At 38.6% G+C, this 19,375-nt stretch overlaps 2 protein-coding genes across 4 annotated transcripts in view; one reads left to right on the top strand and one right to left on the bottom strand.

The window, feature by feature from the left end:
• Positions 1–1,387: 1,387 nt before the first annotated feature.
• On the bottom strand, positions 1,388–8,276 carry LOC119796211. Its single transcript, XM_038304660.1, has 3 exons — positions 8,214–8,276; positions 7,224–8,063; positions 1,388–2,739 (listed from the first exon to the last, which is right to left on the bottom strand). The coding sequence occupies exons 1-3, from the start codon at positions 8,221–8,223 to the stop codon at positions 2,039–2,041; spliced, it is 1,551 nt and encodes a 516-aa protein (XP_038160588.1). The 5' UTR covers positions 8,224–8,276; the 3' UTR covers positions 1,388–2,038.
• A 1,783-nt stretch (positions 8,277–10,059) lies between these two features.
• cunh20orf194 (chromosome unknown C20orf194 homolog) overlaps positions 10,060–19,375 on the top strand; it is a 52,037-nt gene continuing 42,721 nt past the window's right edge. For all 3 annotated transcript variants that reach the window (XM_038304651.1, XM_038304650.1, XM_038304649.1), the window contains exons 1-5: positions 10,060–10,207; positions 11,669–11,748; positions 11,863–11,988; positions 12,070–12,194; positions 15,233–15,329. In XM_038304651.1, the coding sequence (XP_038160579.1) occupies positions 10,152–10,207; positions 11,669–11,748; positions 11,863–11,988; positions 12,070–12,194; positions 15,233–15,329 (484 nt within the window). In that variant the 5' untranslated portion in view covers positions 10,060–10,151. The remainder of the gene's footprint in view (positions 10,208–11,668; positions 11,749–11,862; positions 11,989–12,069; positions 12,195–15,232; positions 15,330–19,375) is intronic.

Here is a 19,375-nt window from a genome sequence, read left to right as displayed (position 1 = left end):
AACAGAGGCAGGAATCCAAAAATCCAACTTAAAAATGCAAGACAAACCAGAACCAAAGAGACATCAGGAAAGACATGCACGAGGAGCTGGGGAAATATGAAGAACCAGCACTGAGGAACTGCACAGGGAGAGTATTTATGGGAGACTGAACAAAGACAGGACTAACGAGCTGATCGGGAGCAGGTATGAACAGAGGCTTCTAGAAAGGAGCTAGGGAAAAGGGGACCAACACAAGAGGGCAACAGAGGACAACAAAGAAAAACCTAAGAATTCAAATACATCCAGAGAAAACAACAAAATATGAATTAAACAGATAGAACTAGAAAACAAAGAAAAACATGAATCAACGTGAAACTTAGAACTCAAAGAAAACTTAATAACAAACTTGGATATGTGTTAGGATGTCCTAGTCAAAGTCCAGTATTAAAGCTAATTTAGTTCAGACACTTACTGAGTTCAAGTTATTTTGCAATGAAGAATCAGCAAATATTTCAGGCAAGTGTGCCAAGTTGATAAAGACAAGATAGAAACAATTATATTATAAAAAAAAAAAAAAAAACACTCTTGGTGGCTAAATTCAAACAAATGCTTTCTATTGGTAAAAGAAACCATGCTCCTTTTCCCTCCATAATTATGAACAACCAGAGTTGTTTATATGGTAAACTTTAAATATCATAGGTAAAGTTTTTTCATCAAAACAATGATACACAGAATGTCTGGACTGGTGCACAATAAAAGCAGTAATTCAACAGAAAAATGTGTATGCTCTAAAAAAGAAAATGCTGCTCCAACTTAAATGAATTGCTTAATTTGGTAAAAAAGTAAATAAATCAAGTAAATCCAACTTAATTTATTAAGTTTATAAGTTACAACTTGAACTACTTAAATAAATTACATGGACCAACTTATTTCAATTACCTGTTATCAATTGAGGCTATTCATTTAGGTTGGAGGTGTAGTACGTTTTTTATTTTATTTGATTTTTTTTATCTTTACTGGTCCAAAATATGTAAATAAGGAAGCAAATGGGAAGTCATGCAGAGGTTACTGCTTTCCTTCTGGACAGGTAAGTTTGTTAGCAAATGATAACCACGGCTACCACTACCTCAGTGTTAGCTTTGGACAATCTAAAAAAAACAGCTGGTTAAAACAGTGGCATTAAAGGTTGGAAGGAGTGAAGGCGAGCCCAACGTACCAACTTCCAGCCGGAAGGAGAAAAACTTGTAGCTATCTCTTTTAAAATGAAACGGCACGTTGTAATGAGCCCCATTAAATTAAATAATGCTTAAAATGAAAAGACAAACACAAAAGATTCCCTAAGCCAGAGAAACAAGAATGATACCAGTTAGCTTTGACAAAGGGAAATATGTTAAGTCAAAAAACAGGGTTTGCATTTAAAATTATAACATTTTATTGTAATCTGTGCAGTTGATGGAAAAGCACATTAGGAAAAAAAACAATAAAGGTTACATCTAGCACTGTTTTTTTTAAGAATGTTTTTTAAGTAACAGTCGTATATGTCTCAGGCAACCCCTCAAAAACACAAACTAAGAAACAGGCAGGAAAACTCCATGAACACCAGAAGTAAATACAGAGCAGCTGTACTTCATCACTCTTTCTTGGCTCAGCAGACAAGCATACCGTTAATGTGATTCTGCAGCTTTTATCTGCTTAGGGAAAAAAAACTCTACCACCATAACATGTTTACAACATTCTTTTTACATTACCGAACATTTATTAAAAGTGCATGAAGTTCAGATTATCTTGCTTGGAGAACAAACTTCTCCTTAAAGCTGCAGAAAGCGGCTCTTACAGAGGACCTTCAGACTAGCAAAGGGAAACCTATTCTACACCACCCTATAAGCATAATAAAATAAAGAGATATCAAATAGCTGTGACTTAAGCAAACACCAAATATTAAACACATCTTAATCTAATATATGCATGTCTATCTATATAAGACCCTTTTTATGGAGGTTACTTTACCCTATATTGCTCATGCATGGTGTTTTTACACTTCACCAGTTAGAAAGGAAAATTAATTATCTCCTAATAAATATGCTCCCTCTTTTCTATCTGTCATGGCGTTATTTCTTTCCTGGAGCTCTTGTGAGGAAAATCTCTTCATCGAATAAGCTTGACCTCCATGTGAGGCCACCAGTTTGTCGATTCCCGAAAGCAGCTCCTTCACCTGGGGATAACTCAAACCGTTATGGGACTTCGTCACATTCAACATATAATATCTGCTCCCACACTTCCGAATAAAGTCCTGCAAGGCTGAGTGAGCTCCAGCCACATAGTCATTGATTTTCAGAGGCTTGTGTTGGTTGTTATCAAAATGGACAAACAAAATAATGGAGTGCTCTGCCACGTCTCTTCCAAAGATCCTCTGCACATGTCCAAGCATTTCACTCTCGCCTTGGGTGAAGCGTCCCACCTGGAGCACCAGCAGGAAGAAGTGGGGACCAGGTAGGGCTAAGGCAAGGCAGTCTTTCACCAGCTCTATGTTCTCCACCCCATCTTCATCCCACAGTTCAGGAGTGTCCACCAGGATGAGCCGCTTACTTCCAGTGAAAATCTCCCTTCTCTCACATGACATGGTTGGCAAGGCCTGGTCGTGACAGGAGCTATCAATCGAGTAAAGACTGCCTCCTCTGGTTAAGATCAGATTGAGAGCAGATGACTTCCCACTGCCAGTGAGGCCCAACAGAACACCAGAGATCTTCTTTGTTTCATCACCTTAAAGACCAAAAACAGAATAAAAAGAACTGTTAAAGTCAAAAGAAATACAAAAAAAGCTAAGAAGTGAGAAAAAATAACAGAATAAACGAGAAGAAAATTCTTCTAAAACGAAGTCAGTGGAAAAAGGCAGAAAAGTAATTTAAGTAGCAATGGGAAACCCACAGGAATAGTTTCAGTCATTTTTTATATGAGACCAAAGTTTCTACACTCTTTCCCATTATTAAGGTTTTTTTTTCCTGCTTTCTGTCTTAAAAAAGGAAAAACAAAGAATAAGCGGCTCTCTGGAGGCCTGAGAGATCATCAGCACCTCTAAAATGTCAACTGGACAACATAAAAGCCTAACAGAAAAGTAAAAAAAAAAAACACACACACACAAAACCCCAATTTGGGGTTTTTAGTGTTGGTTCCTCTTGGACCATTAGCATCAGCCTTAAAGTAGAATAATTTTTTAATTTATTATAAAAAAATATTTCTGGAAAATTAATTAGTGCAACTAAGATGCTGCTTATAAACTGATAACAAAGCCTTAAGTCTAAAACACCAATGTTCCATATTGAGGAGATTTAAAGAGATTTTTAAAAGCTGCCCCTTTACTCCATCACTCATGCACCATTCTGAATAGTTCCAGTTCAGCAAAAGATGCTTCTCAAAGTTGTATGAACTCCTTTCCACAAACTAGCAGAATTTAAGGCATTGGCATGAATTTTAATAATGTATTTTAATACAAGATGGATTTTAAGACACACAAGTCAGAAATTGGTCTTTCTAACCGCTCCAACACCTCCTTGCACGTCAGCTGAGCTCATTTCTTAGGTAAAAGGAAGTAATTTGTCTGGAATTCACATTACAGTATGTTTCCTGTTTCTCCTACATTTTTCGGTTCCTATCGAAGATTGTTGGCAAGGACACCCTGTAATTTAGAGTAGATCATTTTGATTAACCAGGCAAAGAAACCCAATATGAGCAACAGAATACAATTTTAAGCTCAAACACATAACCCAACATAAAACTTAGTAAAGTCAATGATACCCTCTTGTGGTTGGGTTATGCAACCTTGAAAAAACTCTAGGTTATTTGCCTGGATGCTCGTCTTAGGACATATTTACAACCTAATTCCTGAGTAGTAATTGCTTCTCTAACAACATGACTAATTTAAACCATTTCAGGATTCTCTCTGTCTGCAACAGATCTTGAGAAACGTATTAAAAAGCTTAAGCAGGTGTTGAAGCCCTTGGGGGGCTCATTGATAGTGTTTCCCAGAGGAGAAATTGTTGCAGGGAGAACAAAAGAGTTAAGCCTTTTGAAAACAAGACCAAAGCGACTACTTTCTGGTTCACGTGAGACTTCGAGAGCCCTGGGGGCTGACTGCTTTTGCAGCTTGGTGACACCGCAATCAAACAGGGAGTTTCCCAAGACAAAGGATTTTGCTTCATGACTTAACTTTTTTATTTCCTTATCTCGGTGTAGAGGACCAATGGAAAACAAGCAAATGTGATTTAGTTTATATCTTTGCCATTTAAACCATTCAAGCCCTGCAGTCTCAAGCTAGCACACATTAATAGTAAAATAGATGGAAAACATCACACTTAACCAGTGTCATTGGATTTAGTGACAATGATAGACTGTGTAGCTTTTAAACATTAAGCATTCAAGGTTTGCTAAATGTGTGTGGTATAAATGTTGCACTAGATCTTTTATAGTTTGTAATTATTAAAGCTGTAAGCTATAATACTTTGCATATCAGCTGAACTTAGTTCAGTATAACTTTAATATGCAGCTTGCTGCATTTCAGGATATCCAAAGTAAAGACTATCTGCTAAAAAGATGCAGATTCACTGAGGGGTGCTAGACTGTGTTTGTCTTGGGAACAAAAAACATCTGTATAACAAGGAAAGGGTTTTATGTAGGGTTTATGTGTGGCCAATTATATAAAATATATATTGATGATGTTGATGAATTCTGTTTCACAGCAAAATAAACCCGAACACTTAAAGCTATAGTGGAGGATTTTTTCGAATTTTTGACAAGACCTGCCCTCTCTACTTTAAAAAAAATGCACATGCGCAACCCTGTACCCCCTCCCAAGAGGGAACACCTATTCAACGTGTGTGAGAGCATGCACCAGCCTATTTCTCCTCGTGCACACTCTGTTTAAAAGTTGTTGTTTGCATTGCTCATACAAGCTTACTTTTCAAAAGAAGATGTGCAATTTTTCCAGTGTGTCAGACTACCACCGGTAAGTGAAAATGGTGGACAAGCATGTAGGATGGTCTAACATAAACACTAGAATGATTGACAATTAGGAGGACCCCTTATTTCTATGATCCACCCAGAAAAAGAACATCCTTCGTTATGCATTTAAAACAATCACACTTTAAAAGAGGCAAACTTGTGATTTAAAGGGAATTGTAGTTCATTTTATTGCAGTACGGTCTAATGCAGTTGACTGTTATTTGTTAAACTTTCAAAAAATTGTTGTAATGCAGGATGTGAAAATTTTCTTTTAAATCAAGGGGGAGCTATGAAGGACCCTAGAGAGTCACTGAAAAAGAAATCCAGACATTTCAAAGTTAACATTTAAATCATGAAATCTTAAAAAAAAATAAATTTTAAAGCGTTTTCTAATTGCACATTTTAATTTAAATTATTGAAGAGAATTTTTACATTAATTTTCAAATCCTATTTCTAAATGTTAATTTAAAAAACAAAATTCATAAATAAATACGTTTACTATTCCCACATTTTAAAAAGTTATTCCTTTTTCCATTTTCTTTTTCAACTTGCATTTTAAAATACTTTTTTTGAAAATGGATTTTATTTTTGCTTTATTTGCTCCTTTTAACATACAGTACAACCCTTCAATCATTACCCATTGAGACCAAACCAGCATTTTGATCTGGTTCTTAAAACTTCTCTCCCTCAGACAGTGGAAACATTCAGACCATGGTTAGAAATTGGCTTTGGTCAGAGACACATTGAGTGTTGCAAATTTGATATGTTTTCTGCAGCAGGAACAAACTTTTGTGCTTTTTCTACTTAAACTGGGATAATTTACAGTAGTCATGTTGGGAGGCTATTGATGCTGTCTGCTCTAGACTCTGCTGACAAGCTCGGGGCACAGGTCACTGTAAAATGGAGCTATATTTAAACAGATAGTTTTTTATACCACAAATAATGAGTAATAAATTCGAGAAATCCCATGCTCCAACAATTCAAGTCCTGTACTTACCAAGCTCTACAGTTGGTTCACCTATTTATGAAATGTATTAATGCAGCTAGACATTGTGAGGTTGAGCATGAAAATTAGTTTAAAAGGGAATTCATGAGACTTTGAACAACAGTTATATTTGTTGGACCCAGACAAGCTGGACACAGTTTCAGTTTATTAGAAACTTCTGGGATATTTATGAGCAACTATACAAAAAATAAATATATATATATATATATATATATATATATATATATATATATATATATATATATATATATATATATATATATATATATATATATATATATATATATATATATATATATATATATATATATATATATACACATAAATATGATACAGTGGGTTCTCTGTCCTCCATGTATTACTAATCTTCCCACCTCTCCTGACAGTATGAAGATGAGGAAGCAGCAGAGGAATTCAAAATCTCCAGCTTTGTGACAATGGTGCAGGATTGCCAGCGGATTGGAGTGGCTTACAGCTGCCAGGGTAGGCCTTTTCACATTTTATTCCCTCAGTAATTACACACAAGAAAGCGTTGGATGATGTCTGCAGATAGGCAGTTCGGATTTTTGATTAAAAAAGAGGCTTCTAATGATTAGCAGCTGAATGGATTAACATGCTTGGTTAAGTCAGAGGTAATAAAGAATGGGTAAAATAATTGAATAAATACAACAGTATCTTAAATAAAAGTACCCCTGTTGGCAGTCAGAGGTCAACACCATATGGCAGTCAACTGCAAATGACTAACCTTTTTGCTTCTTTCCCTTCGGCAATAGTGGACTCATTTTCTAACAGCTACTGTATATCCAGACAGAATAATGCACCATGTCACAAAAGCCAAATCCCCCTCAGCTGCTTTCTCTAAAAGGCAAAGTGATCTATTGCATCTAATCTACCTAATAAAGCAGCAGATACGGGCCAAGTCTGGGCTTCCATACCCAGTCTCAGTGACATTAAATTTCTACTATGATCACAAAGACCACAATGTTTTTTTTTAGTTTTCTTTTTTTGTTCTTTATGAAATAGTGACAGACACAAATTTTCAAAAACTGACTAAACTTTTAAGTTGTACCTTTTTTTTACTATTCATAGTTAACAGCTTAGCATTAAAGAAATCTCAATATTTTGAGGATAAAATAACAACTTTAGGGTGTTCTTCAGATTTAATTATGTATTAGTTATATTTTATTGCTTCGGTTTGTTTTTACAAAACAAAGAAAAACACCATCATAAACTAAAGACTTACCTTGGGGGGCTTTTGCATGGAGCTGTAGCATGGAGCTGTGGCTAATCACTGCCTCCTGGAGACTCTCTCTCTTTGTCTCATATTTCCTTTGCTCCTCAGCTTCCTTCTCTCTCTCCTTGGCATGCTTTGCCCTCAGCTCTTCCATTTCCTGGGTTCTTCTTTCCTCCTCTTTTTTCACCTTCTCCACAAAAACCCGCTCTTTCTCCTCAGCCTCTTGCACCTTTTGTTTAAGCATGTTCATGGCTGAGTCCTCCATGCACCTTCTCTTTGATTCATCCAGCATGGCTTTGGTGTAACCAGAATCACTGTTTTCAGTGAGCACATTATTCACCATCTCAAGCAATGCATGCAGCCCTCCACTTGCAGTGGACATTGTGATGCAACAATATCTCCCATCACATACATTTATCAAATCCAGGAGGGTGTCGTCAAGTGTATCTGTAACTTTTCCGTTTTCCACCGAAAGTATTACAAGGTATTTCAAAGCTTCAGCTCCAAAGTGGGATTGCAGGATCTCAACAATTCTTCTCTCCTTTTGTGTGTAAAAGCCACCTCTGATCAACAGAAGAAATGCACTGATTGCCCCTTTGCAAGACAGGAAGCAGCCCTCAATGTTGTTGCAAAAATCCTCATCTGACATATCTTCTTTTAAATCTGAATAGTGCAAGCTGATCGAATTCCCCTCCATTACCAGTTCACAGACTTGTTTTGATCCAATAGAACTAAAGGTTGTCTGGTACAATGTGTCTCCAGAGTTATTCTGGAACAGAGATGTCAAGGATGACCATTCCTCCGTCATGGCAATGACTGCCATCACATGTTTTGTGCTGCTTAGCCCGTCTGTCAAACGAAGCATAGAAACGGGTTTAGTTTGTGTAAATCTCTTTACTAGACAGCTACATTTTAAAGAGACTTTTTTTTCGTTTCTGAAGTTGGTAAAAAAAAAAAAAAAAAGATTACTAATGCACAAATCATTTAATATCAACTTACCGTGGGACATGTCTTCTGCAGATTGCTTGTCTAAGGTGACACCTGTAACCGAACACTCTGGCTCTGTGATTCCACCTACTTGTTCTGTCAGTATTAAGGAAGTGCATACCAAGCATGCAAACTCCACAGTCAAGGATTCTTCCTCATGCTTGTGAACACAAACAAGCTCCCATCTTAACAGGTTATTTTCCTTGATACATTTGCTCAATTATTCGTTGTGCTTTTATTCACTAATATAGAGCTTTATTGCAACCCCAGAATTCTAGGGATTTGATTGGGATTTCCTGCACAAACCCCAAGTAACACATGGGTTTGAACTTTTTTTAATGAAGAAAAATCTGAAATGTGTGCCCTGCAAATTGCAACTAATTACTGTCAAAATTGATCGAATTGGTAAATTCAGACTGATTTGTGAAATTTTATGTAAGCATTTATGTTGTTGTCTGATCTTTAATGAAGAGAGAACATCATCAACAGCAAGGAAGCACATACTGTACTGTACCAAGAAAAGTGATGTTGACATATAAAAAAATAACAATTTAATATTCATAGTTTTACTGAGTAATGGCATAACTACCAAGAAAAAAGTGACAGAATGGACCAGAGGTGCATTAATCGCAGCAGCAGCCAAAAGGTCTGTCACTTCTCTGAGGGAGCTGCAAAGATCTGAAGCTTACAAGGGGAATTGTCAGCACTAATGTTGATCATTCACTCTATAGATTGTGCCTTTGAATAGTGAGAAGAAAAAATACAGTTGGGATATGGTACCTTTGGAATAAGGTCTCATCTTTGGTCAGATGAGAACAAAATGCAACTTCAAAATTTACCTTCAAAAAGACAAAACCAAGCAAAAAATCTGAATGGAGATAACCTAAGACTAGTAAAACTTTCCAAAAAAACAACAACAACAAAAAAAAAACACTGGACTTTGTTTTCTAAGTTTGAAAACCTTTCACTCCAGACAGCTTTCTCAGTTCAAAAACACTCAAACATGGTGGGCACATCATAATCAAACTGTGGTACATTTCCTGTTAATTCACATAATGTGAAGTTTTTCCAAGTTGTCATTGTAATGCTATAAAATTTAAATCAAAGGAAAAATTAATACTTTTGCAAGCCATGATTGAAAGATGTATTGGATATCTGGGTTCACAGAAGAATATACAGTAGCTCCCAAAAAAGTTTAATGCCAAAAGCAATAACACAGTGTCTTTAAGACAAAGATTATACAGATAAACATTGGCCTCTGATTTATTTTCTTTTCACCCTCTCAGCTTTTTGCTTGCTGGACAGTGGAGATTGCATCAGCATCTGAATTTATTATGTTTCAGTGTTGAAACAGTGAAGCCGCTAAACTTGAATTAAAATCTGAAAAGTGTTTTTTGGAATTTGTGGAATTTTACTTGTCAAAGAAAATCCAGACAAAATTTCTTATAAATCCATTTGTAATTTACACAATGCAAAACAACACTGATTAATATCAGTTGACTAAGTATAAACTTCAATGTTTCCATTATATGATGATTTCCTTTTCTTTTGCAGTGCATCATATCGCCAATTGTTGAATATTACTGAGGGATTGCACCATCACCCGCAGCTGCTATTGCATACAGCTGATAACACTGCCCCTTAAAGGAACATACCACCGAATCACATGGAGGGAGGTTACTTCTTAGTAGATAAATATATGTTTATATCATATTACAGCGAAATTAAATATGTTTATAAAACAATCATGAGGGAGAAGTATTATAATAAATAAACTATTTTTTCAAGGGAAAGTTTTGAAATAGCAAAACCGTTTATTTTTTCCTTACACCCCTGTGTGTCAAATGGTTCGCGCCGTTGCTATGCCATCTTGTGTGGACGTTCTCCAGGGTGATGGAGAGCAATAGCTAAAAGTGTTTGCCTTTTTTGTGCTCTGTGTCTAGCACAGCAATGGCCGGTATACGGAGAGTAAACGCAAAGTTGTCTGGGGTCAACCCCGTGATCAGGTACAGTTTATATCGAGTTCTGGTTATAAAAAAAAAGCCTCACTGCAGCTGTCAAGCTAGCCAGGCTAACATTAGCCCTACCCGCCTGCCAGATCGGTTTGCAGTTATGTTTGTTACTGCTTGTTATTTATGTGTAAAAACATGTTTACGCTTGCTTACTAGTTATTTAACTTATAAGTAAGTTATATTACATTTTAATAAGAAACTTCTACTATTCTTTTTTGAGTAAATTATATAAATGATGGTATTAATCCAAACAACATTGAGAACAGTGCCTTGCAAAATATACATAACCTTTAAACATTTTTGTTTTGTGACGTTGCAAATACAAACTTGGATTTTAATGAAATTTCATGAGATTTACTTAGTCAAATTTGTGTTCATCAATTTCCTAAATTTCCAAGTAGCACATGTGAATTGTGGGTGAAATAACCCAAATTTGGAAAGTGCATTCACAATTATAGATTATGTCAGCTATAAACATGTAATCTTTTACCTATAATTTTACTTTGGAAATATGTCAAGGTCTGAATAGCAGCCACATATAAAGCAGGTTTAAAGTGTTGCCACAAAACTTTTACTAGATTAGTACTTTGTTTAGGACTTTATTTCGCTCAGCCTACACATTTACTATGTCTCATTGCATACCATACAGTAGCATGATGCAGCCTTAACCATGTTTCATAATTGGTCTTTTTTTCTCCGGAAGCCTGTGTGCAGCAGTGCAGGTTAAATAAACTTATTTGGGGGGTGTTATTTGACCAGAGCATCTGGTTTGTGGCAAACAGAAAGTCTCTGTGTCTTCTTTCACCAGTGACATTTCAATTAAGTCTAGATTTATGGAGTACTGGGCTGATCGTTGTCCGGTCAAAAGATTCTCCAACATGAGCTGAGGCAGCTACTTCACCTTAATATTTCAGCTATCTACAGTATATATCATTAATGTTAGCTTACGTTGACTCGTATATATCTGTTTGAATAAAAAATCCATTGAAAAGTCTTGAATAAGAGTTTATTTAGGGGTTTTGGTATAGGGACTGAATAAAAATGCACTGCTCTTTACTTATGTTTAAACAAAAATAGCCATATGTCACTGTCTTTTCACTTCAAAACTATGCGCCACTTTCATTTTGTCTGTCGCATCACATCCTATTATCATATTATGCATGACATTGACATCCCACATCATATTATGACAACCATTAAAAGTGAAATAAGTATCAAAACTCCAATTCATTACATAAAACCTGAACTTATGCTTTAGCAAGTATTTTAAAAAAGTGGTAATGGTGGTGAAAATAAATGTAATAACATTACTTACAAACAAAAAAAACAAATCAATCTAACTTTCTTTGTTTTAATATTAACTTAGGTAAAGATGAAAGAACATAAACTTAACTTCCATATTTTATAGTAATAGTTAAAATTGATGACAAATGCATTCTTTTTTTTTTTTTTTAGTTGCTCTCGCTTGCGTCAAGTTCAAGCCCTGCTCTGTGAAGGAGGCCCTGTCTGTCCAGATGGCATCTTGTGCTCTCTTGGTATGTTTGAATGCACCAGAATTTTTTTAGCAAAACATTAATTTCTGTGCCAAACAATTTTCAAACTTTAATGTTTTTTTTGTTTGTTTGTTTGTTTGTTTTTTACCAAAAAAGGATTAGACAGCAGATTTAATTTGGGATGCAGTGAGCTGGCAAAATACCTTTTCTTCGGACTCTATGAATGGAATCTACCAAACTTGGAGCATGCCCTTGATGATTTACCTGAAGAAATGCAGGATGGTGAGCTTTTTTTTTCAGTCCTGTTCTGCTGGTTCTTGATTTGAATCTGCCTCTGAATCATTCTTTGTTTCAACTTGTCAGATGTGATCATCCTGATAAAGGCAGAGTCTGTCCATCTATACTGCAACCCACTGAACTATAGTTACCTGTTGCCCTATGTTTCACACTGGAGGAACCTGCATCTGTACTGCATGACAGAGGCTGAGGTAAAAACACTTTCCTTCCTCCTCAGATCTATCATTTGTGAGTGTTTCTTTTCCTGCAACTAGAAACCAGACAGGTTTCTAGTTGCAGGAAAAGAATCAGTGAAAAGAATCAATGAATTCCAATAGATTTTGGAATAAAACCTTTCTGAGCCAAATTTTTGCCAGAGGGAATTCATAGTGCAGGAGTCTGTATCGCCATTCCTTAGGGGCCACTGCTCTGTAACTTTTAGCTAAATCCCTTCTCCAACACAGCTCATCAAAGGACTGAATTACCTCCACAACATACCCTCAAGTTTAACAATCATCTTGTTATGATGTGTTGAAGAAGGGACACTTTTAAACGCTGCACAACAGCAGCTCTGAAGGAATGGAGCTGGAGACTTCTGGCTGAAGTGCCTCCTGGACTTAAGAAGCTCAAATCTTAACCTTGATGTTCAACAAATCTATCAGGGTGTATTCAGATCTGCCACACTGGGTCTGCCTTAAATGGACCATACTTGGTGTTCCCACCCTTGCTTCAGACCTTTTGAATAAGTGTGAATAAGTACCAGCGAAGGAAGGAATCCAAACAAGTTTCAGCCCAACACAAATGTCTCTCTGGACTTTGCAAGCCACCATTGTAGTAAAGTAGTATCCAGATCATACCTTACTTGCTATTTGTTGCTTAGCAATGCTGTTGCCAGGAGGTGGTGGATCTTCCGTGGCTTATAGGATACATTTTTTTTTTACATGTAGCAGAATTAAAAATAAAACGTCTCTACATTGAATGAGTGGCTGTAGAAGTTGACAAAGGTTTTGCAGATAAAAAAACAGCTTTAATAGCCAAAACAGAGGGGCTACGTGATGAAATGTAAATGTGTGTAAATCTTTTTATTGCCCCAGACAAGGGGGAAACTCGCTGCATTTAAAGCCGGGCGTACACTGTGCGTTTTTTTTTTTTTTGTTGTTTTTTTTCAGTCGTTGCACGCAGCTACTGCTCACACTGTACAACTAATCGCAGGGTTTAGTTGTACAGTATGAGTTCACAGCTCACGATGTATGTGCAGCACGACGCTCTCATGCGATCTAACTGCTCACACTGTACAACTAAAAACCACGTCGGACTCAGCTCCGCAGTGAGATGGAGCTGCTCTAACTCGTCTATCTAGAAGGCAAACAAATATAAGGGGAATAATAAGCTCACTATAGTGAAACTCGCTGCCTTGGCAATTTGTTCCATTTTGTGCTGAAAGCCCTAAAAAGAAAAGACGACAACGTATTTGGAAAAAAGACAGGGCTGAGCAAAAGTGGCTGCTATGGTCTGTCAATTTTAAAGACACAACATTTCACTCATTGCATCCCTGCCATGCTGCTGTGTCCTTCTTTGCGCATGCGCATTGAGCGATTTGCCCACAACGGTCGGGAGAAAATGAAACATGTTTGATTTTCTCCCGACCTCACGATTGTGGTTGTGAGAGGCTGATCACCCCTCGTAACCCCCTGTACACTACACGACTCATGATGCACGATCAGGCTGAAAGTCTGCCCGAAAATCGCTCAGTATATGCCGGGCTTAAATGATCCATTTGGGGAGCAGCCCGGGAAGCAATGAGGGGTTAAGGGTCTTGCTAAGGGAGCCAGAGTGCAGACTGTGGGGATCAAACCGGGTACTTGCAACCTTCTGAGAGCACAAGTGCACTGCTCTAACTTCCATAGTAGTTTTCTTCTATTTCTGGTCCTCTGCATCGTCACACACTGGGTTAGCAGTGATTTTTATATCCACTTGTAAAAAGTAGGGAATTTTTTTGTGATCAATTAGTCCAGTGGTTCTTCTGGGCCCCCCTTTGGATTACAATAAAATTTCCGCGCCCAAAATGGAGTGAAAACATTGAACAGCTCCCTGAGAGTTTTTTCTTTGTACTTTAATCCTCCCATCTTTTCAGTGGCTGTAGTGAGCCTGCTTTTTGCTGTAGATCTTCTCAAATCTGGGTTGCAGTGTCACAACTGTCCATTATGCTCAGTCAAGCAAGCGCTGTTTTTTTTTTTGTTTTTTTTTTCTTCATTCATCCATACCGCTTCCCGCGCCCCCCCTGCAATGGCATTGCGCCCCCCTTAGGGGGCGCGCCCCACACTTTGGGAACCACTGAATTAGTCTATTTATCTAAAACCTAACTTTTAATAAAAAAGAAATTCTGTAAATAAAAAACCTACACTGTTTATTTTAATGAATTGCATATAAAAAAAAAGATTGCTCTCATTTAGCTCTCCCTCTCGCTCCGTGGTTTTTTATGTATGTATAAATGAAAAAGATTTTCAATAACTGATTAGTAGTTGCAGCATTAAAACGTACCAAAGGAATCTGAGGTGAAATAGTCTAACCCTAAATAAATACTTGAAGGTGTAAAAATTCCACGGGACAAATATCAATCAGAAAAAGACAAAAAGATTATTTTATGTTGAACCACCTTAGCAGGAAAGGAGCAGTGCTGTCATTCTGCACTCCTTATTACCCTCAATAACAGTTAACTTTTCCAAAATGTTTGAAGATGTAATTTATTCCCCTGATAATGGAATATTCATTATCAGACTGTTAAATTACAACAGAGCGTTGTACATGTTAAAGGTTTATCCAGATCCGGTGCCAGATAGACCACTACAAGTGAACCTCAGCTATTAAAAGAAGCAACTTCTGACCGATTTTTATTTACAACATTTAACTACCCTGTGGGACCAATAAAAGGTCTTTGAATTGAAATTAAATCATTGAAAGAACAACTCCTGGGGTGAAAATAAATCAAAAAACAGGGTTTAGACCATGCTGTAAATCTCCACCATAGCTGTTTGCTTACCAAAACATCTGCATATATAAACAAAAAGTATTTAAAGCACCGAAAAGATTTAGCTTAACTGCTGAAACATATCAATTATAGAGGCCACAGAACAAATGCCATCTTCAAAGAGTCTGGACCCTGATAAAGACATGACTAACAGGAAAAGCCTGAAATCTAATTCATTCTCTGTCCTCCATGTATTACTAATCTTCCCATCTCTCCTGACAGTATGAAGATGAGGAAGCAGCAGAGGAATTCAAAATCTCCAGCTTTGTGACAATGGTGCAGGATTGCCAGCGGATTGGAGTGGCTTACAGCTGCCAGGGTAGGCCTTTTCACATTTTATTCCCTCAGTAATTACACACAAGAAAGTGTTGGATGATGTCTGAAGTTTTCATACACCTCTTTAATCTTTTTAAGAAAAACTTATAGGAATTATATTATAGTCTGCTATTTTCCTGACAGAAAGAAACAGATAATTGAAAATGGAAGGAAATTTTCTCAAAAAGAAAATCTAACAGTCTGCGAGTATTACAAAATGTAATGCGTCCTGACGTCTAGTCACAAGCCTTATGTTCTACTCAGATCGGAGCTTAATGGGGGATGGTGACGTCATCAGCGAAAAATTTAAATGATTATATCTTAAAAAGTAAAATAGCACAAATAAATACCTGGCATGTCCTTTTAAGGCTTTCCTTTTTAGGATCAGCCATGTGTTGAATTTCTAATCATTTGACTTTTCCTGTTAGATCAGTCTTCTGTTTTCCTTCTTTTTTCTTGGCACTTGAATAGCCCATATGATCCCATATTGTCCGGACAGCGGCTACAGATTGATTTTAAAATAGAAAGTTTTCAATGAGCTTTTTACCTTTTTCCTTGACTTTTATGAACCTTTTCGATCAGATCCCAGAGGGGTTTGTTTTTTTAATATGGGGGGAACCCGGAGTACCCGGAGAGAACCCACTAAAGGGGGGGCAGACTAAGTAAAAGAGACAAAATCAAATCAGATGGGACAAAAAAAGAAAGAAAAGACCAACTAAAACATGTGGGTGAGAGAGACTAAATTCTAAAGGAGGAATGGTTTCATGTGATTTTGGGGAGGACAACAGGTCTCCCATCTTTGATCCCACGTCTGGGTATCCGAGGGGCACGATGTATGGGTGGCAAAAAACTGGATTTCATTCCAGGCAGCACGCCGCCCCAGTTTTGGACGGCCTGTTTGTATCGGATGAACCGTGTCTCTTCCGTGTCATAGTGCCTGAATTCCTTGATGTAAGGATCCTCAGGAGTGTGACATCTGGACCTTTCCTCTGAATCCTCATGACTTCCTGGGCTCTGAATTTCCCTGCCTTCTGCTTCCAGCCTTTGTTCTTCTTCCTGGTCCAGTTCAGCCATCCAGCGGTGTCTAATCTGAGGCGCATTAACCTCAATATTTTCCTTTTCTTTCTTCTTTAGGATGCGCTTCTCTGCCGCCATAGCCATGTTCTCTGCTTGGCATTTGACGGCATATTGGTATTGCTGTTGCTTCTTTAGTAGCTTTTCGTTGTACATCCTATCCGTGTCGAACTCCCGACGGTCTATCTCCTTCTCTTTCTTCCTTAGCGCATTTCTCACCAGCTCCTTTTCTCTAATTTGCCCGACCAGCGTTTCCTTGTACAATTTCTTCTTTGCCAATTTCTCCTGCTCTTCTCTTATCTGGAGTTGACGAAATTCCTCCAATTGTTCGGCCTGCAATAGCTCGCAGTTTCTATCTAAAAGCGCCTGCTTTTCTTCTTCCTCTTTTCTGAACTTTTCCATAATCTTCCTGGTGGCTTGGATGTTGCTGTTTTCCTGTTTCAGTCTCAGTTTCTCATCAAATTCTCTCTTTCTTCTGTCTAGAACTGCAGCGTAATCGTCGTCTCTAGGGCTCACCTTCTGCGGGTCCTCATCAGCTCTTTTCAGCTTTTCCCTTCCCGGCGTTTTGGGCCTCGGCCTGTCCCAACATTGCCTCTCCCGCCGATGAACCATCTCTTTTTCCTTTTTCATGGCTTTGGCTTTTATTTCCTCTTCCCTCTCAGCCCGTCTCCTTTCCTCTATTTCTATCACCCGTTGGTAATCCCTTTCCACTTCTTTCTGCTGCATCTGTTCGGCCAACTCCTCGGCCCGTTTCTTCTTATTCATTCTCCTCGATTCAATGGCATCTAACTCTTCCTGACGTATTTTGGCCAGAGTTTTCCCGTCGCAGGTTTTATCAGCGAGTCTCTGTTCTTGTTGCCTCTTCTTTTGTTCTTTGGCCATCTCGGCGTTGTATTCCGCCACCTGATCCCTTGTGAGTCGTCTCTTTCGGGCGATCTCGTGCCGGTCTTGCTTCTTGAGGATTGCTCGCTTCTCCTCCAGAATCGCCCGTCTTTTCTGTTCTTTGGCCTTCATCACTTTATCATAACGCCCCTCAATTTCTTTCTCTCTTTCCCGTCTCGCTAGCTCTTTCTCTGCGCGGTGTTTGTCCACTCTCTCTTTAGCAATTTGAATTTCTTCCATGGGTTTTTTGGCAACATTTCGGTAGTTTTCGTCGATAATGTCTTGCCGCGTTGGGACTACCGTGTCCTTGCCCGTTCTTTCCCAATAGCCCCTGGAGGAGAAGTGGGTTCCATTGTTTCCTGCCATTCTAAAACGATGAGGAAATCTTAAGAATTAAACAAAACACAATGAAACCAAATTCACAGAAGAGAATGTCAATAGCAGGTGTTTGTCCAACGATGGTCCGGATCGGAATGATCTAAGTGATGACATCACTCTTAGATCTGTTCTAAGCCCTGCCCATGGATGGGCGTTTCTGGCCCCGCCCATGGGCGGGGCCAAAAAAGAGGAGAAAAAGAGAATCTTTTATGTGGGCGGGGCCAGAAACGTCCGCCCATTGGCGTTTCTGGCCCCGCCCACATAAAAGATTCTCTTTTTCTTTTCTTTTTTCTTTCATGAAAAACTGACTGTTTTTGCCTTTTATTTTTTCACTAAAAGGACATATGGACAAAAAAACAAAAGCAAACATTGTTTGATATTGACTACTGCATAAGTTAATGTTTAAATTAGGTATTTGTTAACAGAAAAAAATGGAAAAGTTAAGTCTAATGTTATTAATTTTCTATTTTTAATGGCCACTTATGCAAATGTTGGTTATAATTCTTGGACATGAATTAGGGGCAGGGATGTTGTGGCCATTTATGCTAAATCTTTGTAATTTGTTATTTCTACCAATTTTATTCTTGTCTTTTGGTATATAACATTTATTTAAGTTAATTTAGAACCAAAATGTGTTATTTATTTTTTTACATTTCGAATTGTTTGGAGTAAGTTCTTAATTGTTAGATACAGACAGTGTCCTGTCTGGCAATGTGGCAATAAGAATAATTGTCTTGATGCCAAAAGGAGCCCAACAGATTTTACTTTCACTTGTTTCATGCATATAAATTGCTTTATTATAATTATGCAGAGAGTTTTACAGTTTATATGGACACTGCAATGTAAATAGAGCAGAAAAACAGAAGAAGAAAAGGAAAAAAGAAAAGATGAAAGAAAGAGGAGATAGAAAGGAGACAATGACAAAACATTTTCAGTCTGCTTCATCACCTGTAACGAGATGAAAAAAGAACAGCACAACCAAAAGACACGGTACGAGATATACAATAAAGCAAACACCTTGAAACTATCGCTAAAGTAATATTATTAAGTCTGACATGTACTCTGTGTTACCTGAAGATATGAATGTGGGGTTTCTGTTTGGAAGTGAATCTCTGAGTACCTGAAGCCTAGCACCTGTAGTTGTTTGTGAGGGTGAACTTGTGCATGTAAAGTTTATCCATAGAAAAAATGCTCAATAGTGGTTGTGGAGAGCCGGAGAGGCACACCCCCCCCCAGAGCACTGAGTCCAGCGCCGGGAGACCCAAAGCCCCAGGCGCCCAAAGGGACCCCAAGAGCAAAGGCACCAAGGAGGGGCCAGCCCCGGAAATCAGATCCCCACCAAGGGAGGAGGAGAGACAGCCCCAAAGAGGCCCCCCAGCCACCGCCATGCCGGCGCCCCGGGGAGCCGCGGGGACGAGTCCGCGGGCCCCGCCGGCAGCTGGCCACCCTGAAGTAGGGCCGGGCACCGAACACCGGCCCGCCCACGGCACCGACCGAAACGCCCCAGCCCCACAGAGCGCCGAAACACGCCCCGCCCCCCGGCACCAAGCCCCGGCGACCGGCCGCAACCCCCAACCGCGACCGCACCACCCAGGAAAAACACACAGGCGGCCCCGCCCACAGCCATGGCCCACGCGTATCCGCCACGAACCGGCCAAGAGCTCCGCGGGACCCCCCCAAAACGCCCCCCAGGCCAAAAGCGCAGCCCCACCCCAC

Source organism: Cyprinodon tularosa, unplaced genomic scaffold (assembly GCF_016077235.1).
Source record: "Cyprinodon tularosa strain WSP-4 unplaced genomic scaffold, ASM1607723v1 ctg54, whole genome shotgun sequence".
In the NCBI taxonomy this organism is placed as follows: Eukaryota; Metazoa; Chordata; class Actinopteri; order Cyprinodontiformes; family Cyprinodontidae; genus Cyprinodon; species Cyprinodon tularosa.
This window is presented reverse-complemented; position numbering and strand designations above follow the sequence as displayed.

What these genes read in the sequence shown, in the direction of transcription:
- LOC119796211 (XM_038304660.1), bottom strand. An exon ending in CCATGCAAAAGCCCCCCAAG is followed by an intron (nt 2,740 to 7,223) that starts GTAAGTCTTTAG and finishes TTGGTCTTTAAG; the next exon opens with GTGATGAAACAAAGAAGATC.